Consider the following 26,801-nt stretch of genomic DNA (forward strand, 5'->3'; position numbering starts at 1 on the left):
CAACAGGAATAGAAGTCGCTGGGTGTAGCATTTTTCGTCAGGATAGAAGGGGAAAGCGTGGTGGTGGGGTACTGCTTATGATAAGTGATGGCCTATGGACTCTAAGAGTGGAAGCTTTGGAAGGAAGTGAGACAAATGATTTTGAGAGCGTATGGTGTGAGGTAGAGGCAAGCAAAATAGGATATTTAGTGGGGTGTTGCTACAGACCCAGGAGCACAGAGGATATGGGGACCAGGAGATGTTTATTATTATTCCTGATACCTCCAAGGAGTCCGAAGACTCATCGCGGGAGGACACCTACAACTGTCTCTACACCTAACCTCTACTACGAATCATCTCCATCAACGTCATCTACCACCCACCTCCAACACCACCACAACTAGTAATTTTTGTCTGTAAATTGCATGTGTTCTGAAGGGCCGATTTGTATGTATGCGGGATGAAAAACCCGAGTTTCCGGGAGAAAAAACCCTGCTACCTCCGTATGAGATCGGCTAACTCACCTTCAATTGAAGGCGACCAGGTAAAGATTCCTCCCGTCGCGACGAGAATCGAACTTAGGCCTATTCCAATCGAAGGGCGCAATGTACCGTCGTTCTTCCAATTGCGCTACGGAGGCACTTTAGACAGCTAAGTTTGGCAAGTGCAAGAAGAATGATTGTTATGGGAGATTTTAACTACAGTAGTATAAATTGGAGAGGGGAAGATGCATGTAGCAATAGGGGCATGGAATTTCTAGAATTCTTGAGGGACAAATGTCTTAGGCAACATGTAACAGAGGGAACAAGAGGTTCAAGAGTTTTGGATTTGGTTATAGCATCAGAAGAGTTGATAATAACTGAGTTGACATCTCTCCCACCAGTTGGAGAGAGTGACCATATGGTTTTGACTTGGAATGGGTTATCATTCTGTTATAGATGTCTCTGATCAGACCACACTTGGACTATTGTTCTCAGATTTGGTCCCCAGGATTTGAAGGGGATAAATTAACTGTAGAAAGGATACAAAGACGGATAACAAAGATGGTTTTAGGACTGTACAATGTTAGTTATGAGGATCGGCTGAGGGAATGTGGACTGCAGAGTTTGATGGATACAAGGAGAGGTGATATGATTGAGACTTTTAAACTGTTGAGAGTGGTTACAGGGTTGACACTGGGGAGTTCTTTTGCTTGGTTGAACAGCGGGAAGGAGTGATGACAAGAAACCATCCCTGGAAGTTACGAAAGGAAACTGTAAGCAAGAGGGTAAGGAGTGGTTTCTTTGTGTGGAGGGTGGTTGAACCGTGGAATGCATTGCCTGATGGAATGGTGAGAGTGAGAACAGTCAATGACATTAAGGAGTGGTATGATAGACTTTGTGTTTCTTAGGGGGGGGGACCTCCCCTCGATGAATCTTGACAGACTTTATGTTCTTAGGAAGGACCTCCCATGATGAGTCTTTTGACTCCATGGAGGCTTGAATAATAATAAGCAGAATGCAACATCATTGTGAACACTGTATTATTGTAGGGGGGTGCCCAAATTCCTTATTGAGGCACTTTGACTATTTCATTTAGGCCTTTTGTTTTTGACCATTGTATTGATGTACTATTTGTTACTGAATTAAACTATTTATTTACATCCAATTTTTGTAGGTATTTCTTTCACATCTCACATCATACTGCTTTTCACTGAATTGCATAAAATTCATTATATAGTTTTTTTTTAGTTATTGTGATTTTTTTCTTTGTTTCTTAATTTAGGGAAAACAGTGAAGCTGTATACAAGAAAGTATTCAAAACCAATTGTAACTTATGGATCTAAGAGTTGAGTTAGAAAAGATTTGGTCAAAAACTTGAGACTACTTATGTGAGAGTTCTGAGGAAGATTAAGAAAGTGAACAGATGACATCAATGGTGGTATCATTAAAAATGCAGATATTAGGAAAGAACTTGTCATTGTTAGCACTCAGGAACATAGTAGTAGAGCTAATCTCAGGTAATATGGTGACTTAAACAAAATGGGAGAGTAAAGGTTAGCAAAGGAAGTGTTATTTTCCAGGATTGCTGGGAAAAAAAGATCCAGAGGACGATGAAGATCTGGGTAACAATTCAAATGTAAGAGCTGATAATATTGGAGACTTGATAGACAATCAAACTGTGCTTTAAACACATGTATATCCGCATTTATAAAATGTTAGGCACTGCATTCCTCTTGCCAATCACTCTCCACAAAAAGAACCTGCTCATACACTTTTTATACATCATCCAAGGATGTGCCTCCCCTTGTTCTAACTCCTTCTTCCACTGTCTGAAAATTTTCATACAGTGCATCCTATTGTTACTTATCAAATTTCAGAACCTTTCATTTTGCAGCATTGAACCAAGTTCCATGCTGTTGCTCACTAATACAATCTATTCAAGTCCTTCTGTAATGCCACAACATTTGCTTGATTCCTCATCTCTCTTCCCAGTTTTGCATCATCTGCAAACAGTTGCATATCACCAGTTAAACTCATCCCAATATGATTAATATACAAATTAAATAACAGTGGTCCCAAATCAAATGCCATTGACACTAGTAACTTTCCACTTCTGGGATACTGTACCTCAGTACACAACTTGCTGATACCTGAGAGCCAGTTGCCTAATCCCCAACTCACTAATCTCTCATCCAGTCCCATCTGCTCCATTTTAGGTACCAACTTGTAGTGTGACAATCTATCAAAAGCCTTGGCAAAATCTAAGTATTCTTCCGTATATGATTGTCCAGCACATTTATCACCTTGTTATAGTACATAACCAAGTTGGTAAAACACAACTTCCCTTTAACAAACCCATGCTTTAATAAACCAGCACAGCAAATACTGCTGTTATCTACCCACTTTTGTATCATAATTCCCCTCAACCTCTCTAATAACTGAAATATAAATTGAATATTTTTCCTAGCCGTTTCAGGATAATTTGAGTGTAAGTCCAAATTTATGTAAGTTGGGAACTACCTGTATATAAAATAGTTTACGTGTGTAAAGGAAATTATTATTATTATTCGTGACACCTCCAAGGAGTCCGAAGACTCAGCGCTGGAGGACACCTACTGTACAACTCTCCGTCTCCACTACTACACAGAACCTCTACTGCCCATAACCACCACTACCACCACTGCTAGTATTTTTTTGTCTGTAAATTGTGTGTTCTGAAGGGCCGATTTGTCTGTATGCAGGATGAAAAACCCGAGTTTCCGGGAGAAAAAAACCTGTTACCTCCATATGAGATCGGCTAACTCACCTTCGATTGAAAAAGCCCATATAAAGATTTCTCCCATCACGACGAGAATCGAACTTAGGCCTTTTCTAATCGAAGGAGACAATGTACTGTCATTCTTCCAATTGTGCTACTGAGGCGCTACATTCGAATTTCATATAAATTCCTATATATTTGGCCAATATAATGTGAGCATCATTTAAGAAGAATATAAAAAACTGGTTACTACATTAAAAATATGAATTATAAGAATGAGTCGCATAGCATGAGTATATGTTGTATCTACAAAGTATACTCAAGTATACAATGCACTATTAGAGTTCAAGGGAATCATAGATAGCTCTGTAATTCAAAATTAACTAAATAATTGATATAAAAAAAAAATATTTCAACTGAAGGTTACATCCCATTGCAAAAAGAATGTAACTTCTTCATGATCATCAGTATCTGATTATTTGACATATAAGGAAGAACAATGATAATAAAATATTAATATCAAATACAATATAAAGATTAAAGTTCATTTTAATACAAAACTCCACATTTGATTATATTATTTTTTTTCATACTTTGATTTGAAATAAATAGTAAACCCTCATATTTATGAATCTAATCCATGAAGCACCTTCAAGAAACACATTTTCTATTACATACCTATAGTATTTAATGTATTATTATTATTATTATTTATTTATTGACACCTCCAAGGAGTCCAAAGAATCATTGAGGGAGGGCATCTACTCCACAACTATTCGTCTTCATCATCTACACCAATGCCACCTACTATGGCTCACCAGCACCACCAGTATTTTTTGTCTCTGTAAATTGCATGTGTCCTAAAGGCTGATTTGTCTGGATGCGGGATGAAAAACCTAAGTTTCAGGGAGAAAAAGCCCTGTACCTCCATATGAGATCAGTTAACTCACCATCAATTGAAAAACCCCATATAAAGATTCCTCCCATCACAATGAGAATCTAACTTAGGCCTTTTCCAATTGAAAGGTGTAACATACCATCATTCTTCCAAATGCGTTATGAAGGCGTTACAATTTTATAACTGAAGTTTTCAAATAACTGTGTGCGTGTGTGTTTCTTTGATTTTAGTACGTTTCCAGGTAGTGCAGCATAAGATATCAATGGTAGTATAGCTCCAGTATATATTGTTTTTAGCGCTCATTGGCCTAGTCCCCAATCCTTGCTAACTTAGCTAGAAGATTTATCTTTGTAAGCTTTTTTTCAGCAACAATGAGATGCACTTGTTGAAGGTAAATTTTTCATCTATTGTTATGTTTAGGTATTTTAGCTCACTGGCTACCTCACGAAATTTCCCATTTAGTAAGACTGTTACGGGCTGTTTTGATTTTTTACGAGATGTAAAGCACTTCAGACTTGGTGCCATTGAAGGTAACTTGCTTCTCGCATGCCCACTCTGCAATTTTAAAGAGTTCTTCGTTGGTCATTACTTCTAACTGTAAGCCATCACATCCCCAAATTATTATCATTGCATTATTGGTGAAAGCTATGACTTTTGTTTCAGTAGAGAAAGGAAGTCATAATAGTTTGTTGTACTGGATGTTTCAGAAACTTGGTCTACAGCAGGAACCTTGCGCATCATTTCTCCCCAGGAGCCTCATTTGACTTCTTTCATTACAGCTGTGCTTTTTAATGTCATGGTTGCTCTTCTGTCTGTAAAATAATTTTTTGTAAAGTAGAGTAGATTTTTTTTTGAAATCACGTTTGAAATCTCTTAATTGATTAATTATGGCTGGCCACCATGCAGCGTTGAAGGCTCCTTGTACATCAAGTGAGATCAGTAGTACATCTTTTTTTTTTTTTTTGCTGTAGACTGCACTCTTCTGTGAAGTCTTTAATCTCAATAATTGCATCTACTGTGCTTGATTGAGGTCGAAATGCATATTGATTACTGCTTAATAGATTTATTAGGTCGACAAAGTGCTTTATTTGGTTTATCAGAAATTTTTCCTAGTACCTTACTTATTAAAACATTTATGAGACTGATTGGCCTGTATTTGCTAATTTCATCAAATGTTTCTTTTCGTGGTTTGATTATGGGTATAATTTTAGAGTGTTTCCATAATAAAGGAAATTGCTCTCTTTTAAGGCATTCGTTATAAATTGTCGTTATGAATTTTGGGAATTTGACAAACACTCTCGGGAGTTTTTCTTGGATCCATTGATCTTAACATTGACTTGATTTCATTAGCTGTAAATAAATCATTTAGGAGTGTCTATATCTGTTTCCATTCTTTGTCTGTTGATTTGTCATTATATTATGGGCGACTCCAAGGAGTCCTTAGACTCATCGAGTCATCCTCAGGAATAAACTTCTTTATCATAATAGCTGCAGTTTCTCCTAAGTTTTTAGTGTAGGAGCCATATGTTTTCTTGATAATTGATAATATAGGCATTGCCTTCTTCTTGCTTTCTGCTAATTTATTTATACGGATCCAAGGATTCGATATGGTTGAAACAGTACAAATTTTTTTCCATGATTCTGTTTTTGTGTTTGTAATTTTAGACTGATAGTTGTATTTGGCTTTATAGTAGTTCTGTCTTCTACTCTATCTTAAATCTTGATTATTGTATGTTCTTTGATATAGTCATCTGAGTGCATTTACATGTTCTCTTAGGACTGTTAGTTCATCGTTCCACCAAGGTACTGATTTTCTTCCATCAATGGTTAGTTTCTTGGGTGTTCTGAATGTTTGGTCACTGGATTTTTCAGACCTGATGAAAGCATATAAGCAAGGAAGTTTATGTCAGCTTGTGCTGATTCCCAGATAGTTAGTTCTTTTCCAAGCTGAGCTGTTGTTCCCTGATCACATTAAAGTGACTCTGAGATTAAGCATGCAGATTCTCTTTTTAATGCTTTTACAGATATGTCTAGATTGGTTTTGTTGGTGAAGAACTATATGTTAATGTGATCGTTTGTCTTTTATATTCCATTTAAATTTTTGTTACTGATGATGAAACTTAATATGCGATGATCAAAACAGCTTTCTTCTTCCTCCCTTCTTATTGTTTGTGTGTGTGTGTAGAGAGAGAGAAACAGAAGAGCTGAGTGAAAAGGAGACTGATACTACATGGACATTGATTAACAGACACACACATGCACATTGATGTGTGTATAGAATTCCGGAGATGAAAAGGTTAAATAAGGTTGAAGTAAAATTGATGAATGAAGACATGAAATCTGTAAGAAGGCATAGTGGAGGCAACACAAGATGAATATTGGTAATAATCAGTTAGAAAGTGCAGTATTAGCAGAAATTAACCATTGAGCCCAAGGAAAATTCTAATACAATATATGGCGAGTAGAAGAAACAGTGACTATGGCAAGACAATGTTGGTTGATAACCGTTGTCAATTGGTAAGGTAAGAAGATATCATTGAAGTATTTAATGAGCAGTTTATTAGAGTATAAATGTTCACATCATGTGAAGCTGGAGAGTGTATAAGGTTTGGTAGAGGAGGGACTGATAATTAAGTGCGCAAGAGCATATGAGAAATTAAGTAAACATGATTTTAATAAGACAATAGGACTTGATAATATATTATACATGCAATAATATATAATAATATATTATTGCATGTCTTGAAAGAATGCTCCAGGGAATTAATGTAACCGCACAACTGTTTAACATGAGTCTTGCAACAAAGCAAGTCCCAAAGGAGTGGAAAATGGGAAATTTTTCCACTTCACAAAATGGAGAATATAACACTGAGACTGCAAATTAAAAGAGCTAATGTCTGTGTCCAGAGTTCTGGTTAAGGTGTTGGAGAGGTTTGTGAGGACTGCAATTCAGAACTGGGTCAAAAACATCATTCTCTATGATAGTTAGCATGGGTTTGTCACAAGGTGACAAATTTATGCATATAACAGTGGTATAACTCCATTGATAGATTGCCACACAACAAGCTGATAGCTAAATTGAAACAGATGGGATTGGATAAGCGACTAGTGAGTTGGATAGCTGATTGTCTGTTAGATAGATATTAGTGAGTTCTGTATGGAAGAGTGATATCCCAGAAGAGCTAGGTCACTTTTAGTGGAGCGCTGTAGGGATCTGTTTTGGGGTCATTAATGTTTAACTTACATGTTAATGATGTTAGGACAGACTTAATTGGAGATATGCTGCTGTTTGCTTTTGATGGAAAATTGGGAAGAAAAAGGCCACATCTGCTCCACCAGAAGCAATGTGGCCTTTCAGGAGGACCTTAATAGACTGCATAAATGGAGCTATTTTAATGTTGCAAACTGTGAAGTCTTGAAATTTATTAGTCATGGTAAGGATGCAGAATATACAATTAAATAACAAATTACACGATAACCACAGTAATTAACTTTAATGAAATGAAAGTATAGATATTTCATACCGAAAATAACAGTACATCATCAGTGCATAGAAACAAGCAAATCAAAGAAACTGGAATACAAGGTACATACAACAATCAGTTTTCCAATTAAAAATGGTTGCTGCATGCTGAAATTAATATATTAATAAATAATATTAAAACTATGATGAAAAGCCAAACGGCTATTTTTTTTTTTTTTTTTTTTTTTTTTTTTCTGGCGAGGTTGATATAAGTTAATTTTTTTTTTATCCCCTTAACTAATATTAAAACTATTTTTGATGGTTACATAAAGTGGGACTCCCAAACTTTTAGGAGAGACAATCATTCCCATTCAAATTTGGCCAATGTAAAAGGACTTCGCCACTTTCTTTGAAAAGACTTTCGTATTTAAAACTGCTTCTATGGAGAAGACATGCTTCATCCCACTAGATACTGTGTTTAGTGTCAATACTATGTTGTGCCAGACCAGACTTTTGAGGTTTCATGTATTCAATATAATACTGATGTTCATTAATTCTTTTTTATATAGAACAGCCTGTCAGCCCAAAGTTTGTCAGATTACATTCACAGGGTATTTGGTCATTTCCAGCTAATGATAGATTTGACAGTTTGTCTTTTGTAGCTGGCAACAGATGAGAAATTTTGTTGATAGAAAATATGTAGAAATAAGGTGATACTCCAAAACTCTACCAATAGGTTCGGAGATACCAGAAATATAACGGATTGGAACCCTGCCATCTATTGAGAATCCTGAGTTGTTGGAAAAATAGGAGTCACTTATCTATTGGATTTAATGAGGGTTGTAACCATTAAATTCCATTAAAGTTTTGATAGTGAAAAGTTCTTGTTGTAAGCTTGAGGGAGAGGAGCATACATTATGTACTCTGTTAATTAAAGACTTGATAACACTAATTATTTGAGAGGTGTATGATGAGCAAATTTTTGATGAATGTATCTGCCAGTAAAGGTAGGTTTTCAATGAATACTGGTTAATAAATTACTGCACTTTGGCAAACTATATTTTGAATCATCTGGAAGTTCTCATCCATTCATTCCCAACCCTCTTATTGGTTTCATTATGTTGATGATGTTTTTGCTGTTTGGCCTCATTCTGAAAATGAACTTACCACTTTCCTACAATGGATCAATAGCCTTCATCTGCACATTCAGTTCAGCATAGAAAAGAAAAGGCTGGTAGTTTAATATTCTTGGACATCCTTCTTATGCAAACAGCCTCCGGTGATTTATTAACCAGTGTTTATTGAACGATTTTTCAAAGAGTTAAGAGAGACAGGGGTAGAAGAAGAAGAAGAACAAGAAAGCTATATAAGGAGGGAGAGAGAATGTTCTTTGAATGGAGAGCAGTTGGTGAGTGGAATGATCTTTTTCCTTGATAGTGTGGATTTCCTGCAGTACATCTTTTGACTCCACAGAGATCTGATGTTAATAATAATACATGTATATGTAGATATAGATATATATATATATATCACCACCAACATAATCATCAATTTCCTGATATATATAATTATATACCCTCAAGGGATGTTCAGGATACTATGACAGCACTACATGATTAAGTTTACATTATTATTATTACTCTGCTATCAACAATTTTCCTCCAAATTAGTCTGTTACTTGTCAGCACCCCAATATTGCCATATCTAACATTTAGTGCTTTTAAGGCACTTCTGACTGAATCAGTCCACCTAGATCTTGGTTTTCCTCTGGGTCTCTTTCCTGCCATCTTGGCATAAAACACCTGCTTGGCAAACTATTCTGCTCCTATTCTGTTTAAGTGACCATACTATATTTGATTAGCTCTGTTTACACACTATTCAATGCTATTAATGTCAAGTCTTTTCTAATATTATTTATTATTATTATTGTCCAGGCCTCCATGGAGTCAAAAGACTCATCGTGGGAGGTTGTTTTTAGGAAATACAAAGTCTGTCATACCACTAATTCTCTTGTTTGTTTCCTCCTCATGCAAAGCATGAATCACCTTGCTAATTCTCCCTTTTGGAAAGCAGATCTTATGGAGTCTCCCATTAACCAATCCTTTAACAATGGGATCCTTGTGTAGAGGCTTAAGTGCTGTGAGGACATTATGTTGGAGGTTTAATGGATTTTTTACAACACTCAAAAAGAATTAAAATAGAATTTAATACTTCCTATATTTCGTCCTAGTCACTAGGACATCTACGGCGATTGCAAAGACAATTAATGTAACATGCACACAAAAACTTACAATACTAAGACCAACCACGTGGGTGACAATAAAGTCCTATCTAGGTGGAGCGCCCTCTAAGGGCAGTAGTAGGTGGCCTGGAATGTAAGGTGGGACCTCTGGTGATGACTGTTTCCCAAATCTTCGGAAGCTTAATGCAACCGTATTTGTTAAGATTTGGTTGGTTTCTGAGATCTGCTGCTGCTTCTAAGAAAAGTCTCTCTTTCTTGAATTTGCTGTGGTGGAGCATGGTGGTTTTCTTCCATGATACTCTGTGGGTGGTGTCCAAAACATGGTCAGCCAAGCCTGAATGGCCATAGTTGTGTTTAACGATGTACGACTTGTGTTCCTCCAGGCGGATGGATGCTGATCTGCCTGTCTGTCCAAAGTACGCAAGCTTACAAGGTTCTGCTATTCTTGAATCACTCAGACACTGCTATTCTCGAATCACTCGTCACCTCTTTTACAGTTTTTTCTTTCATTCTATTCTTTGCATTCTGTTCCTGTTCCTATAAGCTTGCATACTTTGGACAGACAGGCAGATCAGCATCCATCCGCCTGGAGGAACACAAGTCGTACATCATTAAACACAACTATGGCCATTCAGGCTTAGCTGACCATGTTTTGGACACCACCCACAGAGTATCATGGAAGAAAACCACCATGCTCCACCACAGCAAATTCAAGAAAGAGAGACTTTTCTTAGAAGCAGCAGCAGATCTCAGAAACCAACCAAATCTTAACAAATACGGTTGCATTAAGCTTCCGAAGATTTGGGAAACAGTCATCACCAGAGGTCCCACCTTACATTCCAGGCCACCTACTACTGCCCTTAGAGGGCGCTCCACCTAGATAGGACTTTATTGTCACCCACATGGTTGGGCTTAGTATTGTAAGTTTTTGTGTGCATGTTACATTAATTGTCTTTGTAATCGCCGTAGATGTCCTCCTAGTGACTAGGACGAAATATAGGAAGTATTAAATTCTATTTTAATTCTTTTTGAGTGTTGTAAAAAATCCATTAGACCTCCAACATAATAACAATGGGATCACCATACACTGCTATTCTCGAATCACTCGTCACCTCTTTTACAGTTTTTTCTTTCATTCTATTCTTTGCATTCTTTCATTTGTTTCCATTAAACATGTAATGTCACTCCACATATGGTTTGAGAACAGAAGTTTCCAATTATAGACTGTTCTGTATATTTGCAGTTGTGATTAGAGTGATGGAAAAATTTATTAGAAATAGAATACAGGATTAGGTTGATGGACATAAGGTTCTTTATGGTCAGCATGGGTTTATGAAGGGCAGGTCTTATTTTAGCAATCTGCTTGTGTTTTATGATATGGAGACAAATGTGTTGGATAAGGGAGAGTATCATATACAGAGATATTCTTGGACTTTTTAAAAGTGTTTGATAGATTACCACATGATAAGTTGGTGTACAAGCTGCAGAGGATAGGGATAGATAGTATATTATTATTATTATTATTATTATGGCTTTCTCCATGGAGTCAGTAGACTCATCACAGGAGATCCAAACTAGCAAAACAATATCTGTCATATCTCTTCTTGAATTCATTTACAGACGAAGAGCTCACAACTAAATCAGGCAATGAATTCCACTCATTCATTGAGTGGAATTCATTGCCTGATTTACCCTCCAGGCAAAAAACCTTGTTCTGACACCTTTGTTAATCACACTCTTCTTTAATTTCCAGGGATGACCTCTTGTTCTTCCATCACTATCATACAGCTGAAACATTTCCCCTGCATCAATCCTATAAAAACCTTTCAGTAATTTAAGTGTTTCTATCATATCCCCTCTTCTCTGCCTATCAACCAACCTCTGCAATCCACAAGCTCTCAATCTATCAATGTAGGGAGCATTTTTACATCACTCACCAACTTAATCACTCTTCTCTGAACCCTCTCCAAGGAATCCAGGTGACCAGACCTGAGCACAGTAATCCAAATGTGGAAGTATCAACGCTTTATAAAGGGAAATAATAACCTCTTTATCTCTGGATGTCATTGTGTTCTTCAACAACCGAGTAATCCTATGTGCGATCTTGGACACCTTAGCAATGTGTCCTCTGAACTTCATCTTCCTATCTACCAACACCCCTAAGTCCCTAGCCTCATCAATCCCTTGGAGTACTGTTCCATCGATGTAGTACACAGCTGGTAATCTTTTAATCCCAAAATGCATGACTTTACACTTTTCCACATTGAACTGACATCCATTATCTTTTGTCCGTTCTACCAGCTTATTTAAATCATCCTGCAAACTTTCAACATCAGCTTGATTTTTTATTGCGCTACCCAACTTTGCATCATCAACAAACAACTGAATATCTCCCTGTAAGCCATTTCCTATATCATTTATATACAAATTAAACAACAATGGCCCAAGCACAGAGACCTGAGGCATACCACTGGTCACCTGCTTCATCCTGGACTCGGCTCCTCCATACACCACCTTCTGGTATCTCTCCCTGAGCCATTCTCCTATCCATATCGCCAATTTAGTATCCATTCCCATCTGCTCCAATTTGCATAACAGTGTTCCATGGGGTATCCTGTCAAAAGCTTTAGCAAAATCCAGAAGTACCACTGTGTAGCCAGTTCCTTTGTCCAACTCAGATGTCATTCTATTATGGAAAGTTAATAGATTACTAAGGCAGTATCTACCTTTAACAAAACCCATGTTGGCCTCTATAGAGTATCATATCCTGATCCACCCATTCTTGAATTTTGTCTTTAACCAACTTTTCCAATACTTTTACCACTACTCCTGAGATGGTGATTGGTCTGTAATTAACTACCGCAGTTTTCGAGCCACCCTTATGCAAAGGAACCACTTTGCCTAACTTCCACTCCCTAGGGACCATACCAGAGTTCAAACTTAAATTAAATATCCAAGTAAGAGGGATTGACAATTCATTTGCACATTCACGCAACACCTGAGCTGATATTCCATCTAAGCCTACAGCAGTGTTTTCATTTAAATTTTGCAATATCTTAAATACCTCTGATTTCTTAGCTTCAATTCTCACATTAGTTATTGTTACAGATACAGAGATATCCTCACTTGGGTGATAGACTTTTGAAAAGTGATCACTCAGTAACTCAACTATTACATCTGATTTTGTCAGCCCAATATCATCAGCACCCACTAAAGTTATCCTTCCGAAGTCATTCTTCCTTTTACTTGCTACATAATGGAAGAACTCTTTGGGATTACCCTTGATCTTTTGGGCTAAGATCTTCGTATAATCTGATTTAGCTTTTCTTACTATGCTGGTAACCTTCCTAGCTTGAGCCTTGTACTGCTCATGGGTGTACTGATCGCCTTTCTCCTTCTAAATTCTCCATAACATTTTCTTTTTTTGCAGATCAAGCTTGATACTACTGCTCCTCCATCTAATGCCTGCCTTGTTTGACTTCCTGACCATGGGGACACATTCTGATATTGCTTTCCTCAGATACCTGCTGATTTTATCCCATGCACTGCTAACATCTTTCCCCTGCAATATGTTCTGCCATGGGATAGCTGCAAGCTCACTCTGAAGCTTATTATAAATGCCTAACCTGTAGTTCCATACATACCCCTTCTTAACAGAAAAATCCGCAGATTTTGCAACCTCCCAAGTCAATACCACATGATCACTTTCACCAATTGGAGGTAACGAGGACACCTTACTTATGCATATAACCTCTAAACCAATAACTAGGTCCAACACTCACACCACGGGTCCCTTCAGTTATGTGCTGTTTCAAGTAATTATCTCGTAGAAGATGTATGAACTCCATTTCCTTTTTGCTACATGATATTTCCTCCTTCCAATTGATATCACCGTAATTAAAATTCCCCATAATAATCACTAAACCTGCACTCATTGCACTAATTTGCTGATGCATGAATTCAATATCTCCCCCTGTACTCCGTGGCCTATAGCAGCATCCAACTGTATATTTGGTTGCATTGGTCACTATTTCGCACCAGACTGCCTCAAATGAACTCTCATTCACATGTCTATCATCTTGATATACTACTTTCTTTGGCTGCAACACATCAGCTATCATCAACAGTACTCCTCCCCCTCAGCAGAAGACACATCTTCTGCTGACAGCCAAGTTTCACTAATGCCTACAACTTTTGGTGAGATTGCACTGACTAATGCCAAAAATTCTTCTCTCTTATTTCAAATGCTTCTTGCATTGGTATACAAAAATTGCAAATTCCCTCTAGATCTTGTACTGGCTTTAGAACTAATATATAAGTCACTAATTTCAGTAGTCCATCCGATTTTTATCCCCTCTCTTCTGCAATTTATTCTGTGTATAAGGATCAATAAATATGCAATCAGTGCTAAAGTTTCTCTCTCTTACACTCAACCTTTTCAATATTAGTTTTCCTGCCCAATTACTTCAACTTGTTCAGAAAACAGTAACTTCTTCGATCGCTTATGCCCTTCCATGTTCATATGCAGTCCATCTCTAGCATACAACTGTCTTTTTCCTTCAAACACACTCCAAACATCAACAAATTTCAGACCTCTTTTTTTTTTGCACATTCTTGCAATCATATCATTCATTATCATTGCTCGTCTACTTAACTCGTAATTGTCAAAAAGATGCAGTACACACACTATCCTCCCATTGACACTTTTCCTCTTCACAATATCTAACAATGTTCTTAAATCTTTTCATACCTGATTTATACCACCACTCAGGTCATTTGTACCCACCATAACTATCATCTTGTCTGCTTCATGCTTCTCTTTATTGCTAAAGCCACTCTTTCTGTTGTCCCACCTAGCCAAGCACTCCTCATGCATTCCACTCTTCATACCCTTAATCATAGAATCACCATATATCTTACCACTCTTAACTTCATTCAAGTTCACACAAGCATCACTCATGGACTCATGAGTGATGCTTGTGTGAACTTGAATGAGGTCTATGCTATTCAGCATGACTCTCCCAGTTTCATTACTCAACACTCTATTACTTACCCTCCCCCACTCTCACGACATCTCGTTTCTTCTAGGCCACTTGTGGTTTTATTTTGTTGACTCCCAATCACTCCCATACTATTTATTACTGCATTATTCACCAAAGACTCACCCATACGTAATCCTGTTCTAGTTACTTCAGCTAAAGTAATATCTATAGTCCTAATTTCTCTGTTTAACACATTAAACTCAGTTTTAACTTCCATTATCTCCTTACTGAGCACTTCCAATTCCTCATGCAGAAGATGAAGGTCATTTTTCATTTTCATGAACTCCCTCCGAAGTTCTTCTGCTACGGTTCCCAATGTCAGCTTCCATTCCTAAATGCTCCAGCCTATCCCAACACTTCTCACATACGTCAACATTTTTGTTCTTCTCATTTAGCCTGATCGACCACATATCCTTCACATTCTTTGGCACATACATGTAGCAGTTTCCGCAACGAATCCATTGCGAAAAATCTAACGCTGAGCCAGCCTTTTGTGTAGAAGTCCTGCGTGGCGCTGATGTACGTTTCTGGTTGGAAGCCATCTTTACATGTTGAAGTAGTGAAACAAACGGCAGTGAAAACACAGTATATACAACACGGTTCCAAACAATAACACCACTGAAGGACACTTGTATCTAACCGATGCACAACTGCAGCACAATTTGAGACAAAAAGCCCCACTATATTTAAATTTAAAAACACGTTTTCTAGACTAACTAAACACGACCGCCACATTCACCAAGGACACTAGTGCCACCTCATTATATGGGCACTTCCATGGAGTCTGAAGACTCAGGAGATCCAATCTATCCACTCTCCAAGCAAAAAATATAATCCTTGCATCCCTACTAACCACATCTTTATTCAACTTCCAGGGATGACTCCTTGTTCTGGTTCCTCTAGCCAAGTGCTGAAACATTTCCCCTGTGTCTGTCCTATAAAACCCTTTATGCAACTTAAATGTTTCTATCATATCCCCTCTTTGTCTCTTATCAACAACTTCTGCAATCTACAGACCTTCAATCTCTCCTCATAGGGCACATTCCACAGACGAGACTTGTAGGGCACATACCCCAGAGGACCGGACTTGAGCACAGTAATCCAGATGTGGTTATATTGGTTAGATGGATCAGAGATTGGCTCTCTGAAAAATACCAGCAAGTCACGTATGATGGAGCAGTGTTCAATTTGTTTGTTAATGATATTTCATGGATTGATTGGAGATCTTTAAATATTTGATAATAATGCAAAGTTACGTAGAATTATCGACACTAATGCTGATGTTAATTCCTTCTATAGGAAGATTTGAATAGACTTTTTGGTTTGGACAAATGAGTAGGGTTGCAGTTACACTTTGGGATACAGAGATATAAGGCTACATATTGTATTGGTAGACTGTAGTTCAGGAAGCGGATGAGATTCGGGATCTTGGAGTGATGGTAGACAGCAGACTGAAGTTCTGAGGGCACATCGCAAGTATTGCAAAGACTGCAATAAAAAGTACATTGACATGTAGGAACAAGGAGATGGTAGTTTCTCTATATAAGGTATTGTCAGATCACATAAATGGACTATTGTGGTCAGATTTGGTTTTCATTGTGGTTTGGAAACACTAGAGAGGGTCCAGAGATGAATGACCAAAATGATATCAGGACTTTGGGGTGTTGGTTATGAAGAATGTTTGAGGGAATGTGGATTACAGAGGTTGGCAGATAGGAGGAAAAGAGGAGGTATGATAGAGACCTTCAAGTTAAGGGATTCTATCAGATTAATACAGAAGAAATTATAAAAAGAGTGGATGTTAAGATGGAAGAATGAGAGGCCATCCCTGGAAGTTGTACAAAGATCTGGTGAAGAAGGGTGTGAGGAGTATATTTTTTGCATGAAGAGTTGTTGGTGAGTGGAATGCATTGCCAGAGTACATTGTGAATACAGGTAGTGTGAATAACTTTGAATGTCATTATGATAGACATGTTGCTGGTTGAGTGGGCCTCCTGCGATGAATCTGTTGACCCCACATTCCAACAATTTTACTCTCTGTCACTCCCATTGTTTGCTACCTATCTTTCTGTCGCACCTTACTTCCATTTCCTCATTTATACTTTATTTCATTCCCTTATCACTTTCTTTCGCTCCTTTATCACTTATTTTCACTTCTGCATTCTTTCACTCCCTCAGTCTCACTAGCCTTCATTCTGTTTGTTTCATTTAAGATGAAAGATGTTGATCTTTCATTCCTTCACTCTGTTTTGCATTCATTAACTCATAATCCAACAAAATATTGCATTTCCTACAAATACATACTTTATCTCGTCTCCTGTTCAGTCTCTCCACAAGCACATCTCTCACATTTCATCACCCATGCATATTACACTTATGATATCAAACCATTTTTGAAAAATCTGTTGTTAAATACACCTGATTTTCACGACACTTACCTAGTCACACAGGTCAATGCCCGGTTATGTGGCTAAGTAGAAAGAATGATTATGGAAAGATAACATTGCTTTGTCAAAGTGGTAGAATGATAACCACTGTATAGGATATAGTTGAGTATTAAATGAGAAATTCATAAAGGTATTTCATACTTGTAAGTAAAGCATAACGTAAATCTTGAGTGCAGTGGGAAAGATTGAAGGGAGAGATGTGATGACCAGCAAGTAGAATATGGGAAATTTTTTAATGTTACTAATGCATTTGGACTTTATGACATATCATCATGTTTTCAGGGAATGTTGCAATGAGGTAATAACTGCCTGAGCATACTATTTTAACATGAGTGTTACAGTAGCAAAGTTCCAGAGGAATAGAAAAAGAGTAAAATTGTTCCATGTAATAAAAGAGGTAATAAGACTAAGGCTCAAATTATAGATCGGTCTATGTGTATGGAGTTGTGGTTAAAGTGATGGAGAGGTTTAGTGAGAGTCAAGATCTTGAATTGAGTGGATAAGAGCAGCATTTCCTTTGATGAACATGGGTTTGCTAAAGAAAGAGCTATTTATTTATTACAACAAAGTGACAAATGCCTTCGAGGAAAAGAGGGTGCACAAGGTATATTTTCCAGGAGGAGAATGAACAGGGTAATTGAGGATATGAGAAGTAAGTGTGCAAGGGAGTTAGTGGTTGTGACGAATGATTTGGCTGGGCATATGGAGAATATGTGGGATCAGATACCAGAAGGTTATTGAGAAGAGTGAATGACCACAGTGTGGTAGGAAGGGTAGTTTGTGTATTGCTCAGATATGATCAATTGTGGCAGAGAGCAAAGATCTTGAATAGAATGATAGCAGAAATGTGTGAAAAGAAAGGAGTGCAGTTTGTGAAAGTGTGAGGGACAAATGAAACTATATAAGTGAGTCATTTGGGAAGGTTGGTGCTGGAAGGAAGTGTAATGAATGAAGCAGACAAGGTATCAGTAGAAGTCAAAGATGAAGTAATGTTTGAACAGGAGAGTGGACTAGATGAGACTGAAGTGATTGTGAATAGAGAAGAGAATGTGAGAACAGGAATGCAAGTTGGACATGGAAATGGGGTGGACCAGGTAGGTCAGAAAGAATCAGTGTAACAAGAATGGATTCTGAAAGTAGTAATGAATGCGCATATGTGGATGGTCAGGAATACATGGGGGATTGAGTCGGTGGGGGGGGGCTATATGCGGCAGAAGATGAACAGGCAGGAGCAGGCGAGGATGGGTCACAGATGAAGGACAGCATGAGTAGGACTGGTTATAGACCAAAAAATGAATTATTATGTTTATTTATGAATGTGAAGTGTATCAGAAATAAGTTAGATGAAATTGTTGGTATCTTGATGGGTATAGAAATGGAGGGATATGATGTTCTTTGTGAAGATAGGGTAGGAAAGAGGGGGGGGGGTTGCTGATAATAGCAGGGGAAGTATATCTGTGCAAGTTTGAGTTACAAGGAAAAAAAGTGGCAGTGGTTTTGAAGCAGTATGGTGTGAACTGAAGGTTGGTAGAATGAGATAATTGGTGAAATATTGCTACAGGCCAGGGAATGTAGTATAAGGAGAAAAAAATATATATATAGGTAACTTGGCTAAGTGAGTAAGCAAAGATGATCATTATGGACAATTTAAACTATGGCAATATTGAATTATTCACTGTCAGAGAATAAGAAGAATGACTTTCTCGCGTTCTTAAAGAAGAACAATCTTAGGCAGTACATAACGGAGGGGAAAAGGATTAAAAGTCTTAGATCCAATTATATCATCAGAGGTGATTGTGAAAGTAGTGTCTAATCTTCCCGAGGTTGGCAAGAATGACCATGAAGTGATCACCTGGGTTGCAACCAGTCACATGAGTACTGCTATAAAGAAGATATCAATGTTTGAGTATATCTCAAAGGTGAAAATACGAAATAGAATAGTAGTAAAATGGATGAATGAAAAAATTAAGCATGAAATCTGGAAGACGACACTATGGAGGCAAAACAAGATGAATATTGGTAATGATCAGTTACATGAAATGTACAAAGAGCAAGCCAGGAAGGTGATGTGGTTGGTAAAGGAAACAAAAGTGTAGTATAAGAAATTAGCCAATCAAACTGAGAAAAATATAGAGTGTTCTTTCAATATGTGGCAAGTAGAAAGAAAATTAACTATAGGAGGAGGATGCTAAATGACACTGGTAAATTGGTAACCATTGCAGACGGTATACTTGAATTATTCAATGATAGTTTAGCGGTGTATTTCATCCTCATTATGGTAACATCAGAAGAAGCTGGAGTGTAAAGGAAATGGCAGAGGAGGGACTGGTGGTAAATAAACAGGAAGTATATGAGAAATTAAGTAAACTTGATATTAATAAGTCTATATGATTTGACGGTATATATCACCACGTGACTTGAGGGAATAGTTGTGCCAAAGGTGCTTAATGGCACCTTTGGCACAACTATTTAGCAGGAGTCTTGGAACAGGGCATGTCCAAAAGGAAGACAAGGTGGGAAAAATTATTCCACTTTACAAATAGGGATAAGACTAAGTCTACAAATTATAGGCCAATCTGTGTATATGGGATTGTTGTTAAGGTTACTAATGCAAAGAAGTTGGTAAGAACTAGGATTCAGAAGCAGGTTGACAGTATTCTTTTATGATGGTTAGCATGGATTGTTAGGAAGAGGTCACGTTTCAGCAATCTGCTTGCATATTACAACAAGGTTAAAATTTTACTCGATAAAGGAGATGCATATATGCTGGTGTACTTGGATTTTTCAAAGGCCTTTGACAGACTGCCACATGACAAGCTAGTAGCTAAACTGAAACAGATGGGATTAGATAAGTTGGATAGCTGATTGGCTGTTGGACAGGTGTCAGCAGATTGTATATGGAGGAATGATATCCCAAAAGAGGTAGGGAGTGTCACAAGGATCTCTTTTGGGACCATTATTGTTTAATTTGTACATTAATTACATTGTAACCGGCTTAACTGGTTACAATGCAGCTGTTTACCGTTGATGCAAAGGGCTTTGGGAAGAGTAGAGCAAACTTTGTGTCCTTGTAGACAAATCTGAAATAGACTATGTGAGTGGGCAAATGAGGGGAGTTATCAGTTTAATGTTGCAAAATGCAAGGTCTTGAAATTTGGTAGGAAAGGTTGGGATGCAGAGTATACAATTAATGGAGAAATTTTAAAGGAGATGGAGGAAATGAGAAATTTGAGCGTGATGGTGGACAGAGACTTTAGAGATCACATTGCTAAAATTGTAAGAACATCCCAACAGATTATGGCAATAATGGGAAGGACATTGACATGCAGAAGGCTTTTATCAGGCCACATATGGACTACTGAGCACAAATTTTGCCTGGTTTTCAGGGAGATAAAGATCTGTTGGTGATACTCCAGAGAAAGTTTACTATGTTAGTGTGAGGTCTATGGAATGTCAGATATGAGGAGAGATTGCAGGGAATGCAACAATTTACAGAGCCTTGTGAATAGGAGAAGAGAGATGTGATTGAGACATATAAGTTTATGAGAGGTTGTTACCAGATTCATGTGGAGAAGATATTTCATAGAATAGAGTGGCGAGATGGATGGAACTAGAGGCCATCCATGGAAGCTTTATAGGAGAGTGTGAGCAAGGGAGTATAAAGCAGGTTCTTTGCATGGAGAGCGATTGATGAGTGGAATCCATTGCCTGAAAGTGTGGTGAGTACAAAAACTGTAAATGGGTTCAAGGCACGGTTCGATGATCTTTTGGCATGAGGGAGTATAGACCTTCCATGATGTCTCCATGGAGGTGAGATGTTAATAATAATAATAATAATATTTAGATTTTGCCAAGGCTTTTGATGAATGCCTTGTGACAAGCTGATAATTAAATTGGAACAGATGAGGTTGGATAACAGATTAGTGCACGCAATTAGAGATTGACTGTTTTTATATATAAGGGCTGACATATCAGTAAGTTGTGTATGGAGAGGATCAATATCCAGAAGAAGATAGTCACTAGTGGTGTGCTCCAGCTTTTGGGCCATTGCTATTCAACTCATAGATTAATGATATTGGGGAAAGTTTAAATAATGATGTGCAATTGTTTACAAATGATACACAAAGTCAGGGAGCCATGAGGAATTAAGTCTTTAATTTATTAATACTAGTAGTCAAGAAAAAGGTCATAGTAAGAGTAGATGTTGCTTTACAAGTGGACTTGTATAGAATGGATGATTGAGCATGTAAGAGTGTTACCATTCAGTGCTTCAAAGTGTAATGCTTTAAAAAAACAGAAATGGAACGCAGAATATACAGTTGTGGGGACATGTTACAGAAGATTGAAGAGGGATAAGAACTTAAAATTTATGGGTTGCCTTGTTAAAATTTTCAGAACATCGCAGTGGCATTAATGCAAAGGACATATAAAAGTAAGGAGGGTCTAGTTCCCTTGTATAAGAACTTGACCAGACCTCATATACAGTCATTCCTCAACTTACATCCATTCGAGTTACGTCCTTTCGAAGATACATCTGTGATCCCATAAGGTAATAAATAACATTTTCAGCTATACTTTCGAACAAGACACAAGCGAGTATAAGGTAAAGCATGCACTGTGGCAACAGCGTTTTCAGTGGCATCCTTCTTCGGTAGTTGGCATGTGTCTTCAACAGTTCCTCTGTTGATTTTGTGTTTGAGAAATGGGTTATTTGTGTATTTATCGTTAAATATTTCGCGATATTTTGTGCAGCATGGTACCTACACGCCCAATCAAAAAACCTAGTGAAGAATTGCAGAAAAAGAGGCCAGCAATTGATCTTGAAACTTCGTTTCAAGATCAATTGCTCGCCTCTTAAGATCTTTATAATCAAGTTATAAAGCAACATGAAACTGGTAAGCCAGTCAGTGTGATCACACATGACTTCGGATGGTCTCATTCTACAGTCATGACCATTTTGAAAAATAAGAATAGAATCATAGAGGCTGTGATCTGCTTCCATTAAATTGACGAGAGTGATGAAGCAGCAACAAGGTCTTATCGGTGATATGGAAAAGATACTTGCATCATGCATAGAGGACCGGAACCAAAAGCGCATACCCCTTAGCACTGTGACCATAACCGCTAAGGCACTGTCTCTTTAACATGTTGAAGGAGAAAGTGAAAATATATTGGAATCTGCAAGTGCTTAGAAGCCTGCCAAGGAGTTTGTGAAATATTGGATAAAATTATTACGGAGGAAAATTATTTGCCCCAGCAAATATTTAATATGGATGAGACATCCTTGTTTCGGAAAAAAAATGCCCAAGCAGACATTCATCCACAAAAAGCTAAAACGTATACCTAATTTTGAAGCTTTTAATGCCTGTATTACAATTCTGTTATGGGTCATGTGGCTGGATATAAATTGAAACCATTTGTGATATGTGAGAATCCATGAATCTTCAAAAACATTATGAAACATACTTCCAGTTCATTATCGGAGCAGTAACAAGTCGTGGATGACTCAAAAATTGTTTGAGGATGCCTTAATCAACTTTATGTGAGCAAAATAAATAGCTATTGTGTGAAAGAAAATGTAGAATTTAAAAGTTTATTAATTCTAGATAATGCTCCAGGTCATCCATCTTATAGCGGTAATCTTCGTCAAGTTCAAGGTCATGTTTCTCCCTCCAAACACTACTTCATTGATCCACCCGATGAATCAGGGAGTTCTTGCAGTGTTTAAGGCATATTATCTACGGAGAACTTTTTTACCAGCCATTTCCGCTACTGAAAGAAATGACCAATGACTAGACTCTCATGTAATTCTGGAAAACATTCAATTTTTATCATGGTATTAAAAATATTGCTGTGGCTTGGAACGAAGTGACCTCTCAATGTATGAGTGGCATATGGAAAAAGACATTAAAAACGTTTGTGCATGATTTTGGAAGTTTGTAATAGTGAGCCTAGCAAACAATCTGAATCTCGAAGTGAATGATGATGACATAACTCAACTCATAGAAATCCCCCCCCCCCCACAGAAGAGTTGACCAACGAAGGATTCGTCAAACTGGAGGAACGTGTTGCAGAAGAGGAAGAACGAGAAAAGGAAGAGGGGAAAAGAGCAACAATAAGAAGTAATGTCTTTTTCCATATGAGTGGCATATGGAAAAAGACATTAAAAGCATTTGTGCATGATTTTGGAAGTTTGTAATAGTGAGCTTAGCAAACAATCTGAATCTCGAAGTGAATGATGACGACATAACTCAACTCATAGAATCCCCCCCCGAAGAGTTGACCAACGAAGGATTGGTCAAACTGGAGGAACGTGTTGCAGAAAGGAAGAAAAAGAAAAAGAAGAGGGAAAAGAGAAACATTAAGAGGTAGTTAACAATTCACAGTGAAGGGTCTTGCAGAAATGTCCTTGGCAGTTAGTGGTTTTCTCAAAATGACTGAAAACATGGATCCCAATGTTGAACACTACTTAATAATAGAAACGAAAGTACATGATGCGTTTGCTTGCTATAAACACATTTATGATGAAAAGAAAAAGAAACAAAGCACATTGGACATTTTCATAAAAAAAAACAAAGGTTTTAACATCAGAAGAGCCATGGCCTGGTTCTTCACATAGGGAAGTTAATGAAGATGTGATTGTGAAGGAAGATTTGGGTGATTTCTCTTGTTTTATAGTAGCAGTAACGCACAGTACAGTTTTATAAGGTTTAAAAATTAAAATGACAGTATACTTATTACAGTTAAGTCTCTAACCCCTATAACTCTGTTGATTTAATGTATCAACTTACGTCCTGCCGGATGGAATGGAACCTGGAAGTAAGTTGAGGGGATGACTGTATTGGTTACTTGGATTTCAAAAGAATTAAAGTATATTGGAAAGTACCCAGAGACAGTTAACTAAGATGGTTTCTGGTCTGGAATGTTATATATGAAGAAAGACTATGATAATGCAATTTATAATATAATGGATAGGTGGTAGTAGGGGGATATAATTGAGACATATATCTTGTAAGGTGTTTTTACAAGAATAACGTGGAAGAGATTTTTTGTAGAATGTGAACAGGAGAAAGGTCATTTCTAGAAGCTGTATAAGAAGGGTGTAGGCAGAGTAGTGAGATTTTTTGCATGAAGAGTGATGGTGATTGAAATGCATTGCCTCAGGGAATGGTGAGTGCTAAGATGGCGAATGAGTTTAAAACACAGTTTGATGGGCTTTATGTGACAGTGGGATCTCCTACAATGAATCTATTGATTCTATGGATGTTTGATGATAATAATAAGTTATTGGTCATTCTCTCAAAATCATTTTAAATGTCTTTTTCATTAGCTCAGCTAATAAAAGCCACTGCTTATTTACAACAAAGGCAGTGGATGAGCATCTATAGATCCTTCAGTTTTTAAGTCTAGTGTTTTAATTTACAAAAAAAAAAAGTGTGTGTATATATATGTGTGTGTGTTTCTGTGATTTTATTTATTTTGGTTATACTTTTATACATTAATAAAAAAAAACAAAATTATATTTCCATAGGTTTTCTTCCTTTGTTGATGAGCATTCCGTTGCTCACATGATATTTCACATGTCAAATCGATGGTTTACATATAGGATGGAGACAATGGGCATCTTTATTGTCTTTGCAGCTGCTCTTACTGTTGTGCTTACCCGTGGCTCTGTGTCAACTGGTTCTGCTGGGCTTGTTCTTGCCTTAATATTTCAGGTTTATTTTTTAACATTATCTCCTATTACCTAATTTTTTTTATTAAATATGAGTACTAATTTTTGTTTGCTGAAATTGTGTAGATTGGCTACAGAAACTATTAAAAGTTCAGCTACAACTAAACTATTAATTGTGGCTGAAAATATTTTCCTAATGCATCCTTGCTTTTCATCCTATTAGGCTGCAAATTTGTACCACCACTGCCACACTTGTGTTTGTGAATATATTAGTGATAAATGCTTTTCATTATGCAATGTGAGATCAGCATCTTGCTTGTTGGAGATATAAAGTTACTTTAAAAGAAGTATTATAGTTGGTTCTCTAGAAGTAATAGAGTAGTGTTGTTGCAACCTTTCATGAATTAGACTTTTAATAATCATAAATAAATAAAAAAGAAGAAAACAGGTAAATATTAAATGAAAGTTTGTTTTCTAGGAGTGAGGTAAGAGTGTTTTCCCCATTACATACGAATTCTTCAGAAATTGGTATTTTCAAATTTGGTCACTAGAATGGGGAGAGAGAGAGGTATTAGAAATGTTTCATGTGAGGGTGAAAGAAATGCGAGTCGTATGGAAAGTGGGAGAATGAAGTAACTGATATTGATGATGTAAGTGAAAATGTTTTATAGAATGTGGAAGTAGGGAATAATAGCATGTGAAATATGAATGAGAGTATGATAGAAGGCTGAAGATAATGTGGACGATGAGGTGACAGTGAGAAGACAAATAGTGCACTTATACAGAGTCCTTCACAGGACAAAACATGAACTCGAGCAACCAGAAAAATGATAGACATATGGCGCAGCAGGAGGGAAAATTAGAGAAAAGTTTTCAAAAGGGAGAATGAATGATACTGAATCAATGACATGATTGTGCAGGAGGAATGGGGTGCAGTTTATAGATGTATGAAGTGAATTAGAAGTAATAGTGAAAGAATTTATACAAAATTAATAACGGAAAAAACTCACGTACAAAGATTATTTAATAGTATAATTTTCGCCTGTGTGTCACAGGCATCTTCAGTACATATTAAGCTCAAATTAAACAATAACTGACAATTCCAAAAAGCGCCATCTAAATAGCTGGTGTAAGATAACTAAAAAGGTCAATATATTTCCTAACAAAAAAAAAAAAAATCAGTACAATAAAAAGTTAGGAAAGATTAGCTGATTTGTAAAGTACTATCTCCCATAAAGGGGATAGACGTAAGCTGACGGATCTGTTTAAGTTAGGAGAATGAAGTAGAGTTTCACATGTTTCTTTATAAAGGTGTTCATGAGGAACTGACTGGAAGAAGTTATATATTGTAGTTCTTTCTGTAAAAGATCTTCTGAAGAACAAAACGAGTGGGCCCGACAAACCAGTGTTTTAATAGTTCCTGCCTTTTGACTGGGATGGTGATGAGATTCCGCATAGAGTATTATAATTATTATTCAGGCCTCCATGGAGTCGAAAGACTCATCATGGCAAGTCCTTCCTAAGAACGTAAAGTCTGTCAAGACTCATCGAGGGGAGATCCCCCCCCCTAAGAAACACAAAGTCTATCATACCACTCCTTAAACTCATTGACCGTTCTCGCTCTCACCACTCCATCAGGCAATGCATTCCACGGTGCAACCACCCTCCACGCAAAGAAACTACTCCTCGCCCTCTTGCTCACAGTTTTCTTTTGTAACTTCCAGGGATGGCCTCTTGTCATCACTCCTTCCCGCTATTCAACCAAGCAAAAGAACTCCCCAGTGTCAACCCTGTAACCACCTCTCAACAGTTTAA

At 37.3% G+C, this 26,801-nt stretch overlaps 1 protein-coding gene across 1 annotated transcript in view; it reads left to right on the plus strand.

Moving 5' to 3' along the window:
• Positions 1-26,801, plus strand: part of LOC150092881 (ATP-binding cassette sub-family C member 5-like) — a 708,254-nt gene that overhangs the window by 504,380 nt on the left and 177,073 nt on the right. Inside the window, exon 21 of the mRNA XM_090414097.1 lies at positions 24,843-25,029. Within this exon, the coding sequence (XP_090270223.1) occupies positions 24,843-25,029 (187 nt within the window). The remainder of the gene's footprint in view (positions 1-24,842; positions 25,030-26,801) is intronic.

Source organism: Typopeltis vanoorti, chromosome 24 (genome assembly GCF_054136105.1).
Source record: "Typopeltis vanoorti isolate ZY-2024b chromosome 24, IOZ_Tvanoo_1.0, whole genome shotgun sequence".
Lineage (NCBI taxonomy): Eukaryota > Metazoa > Arthropoda > Arachnida > Uropygi > Thelyphonidae > Typopeltis > Typopeltis vanoorti.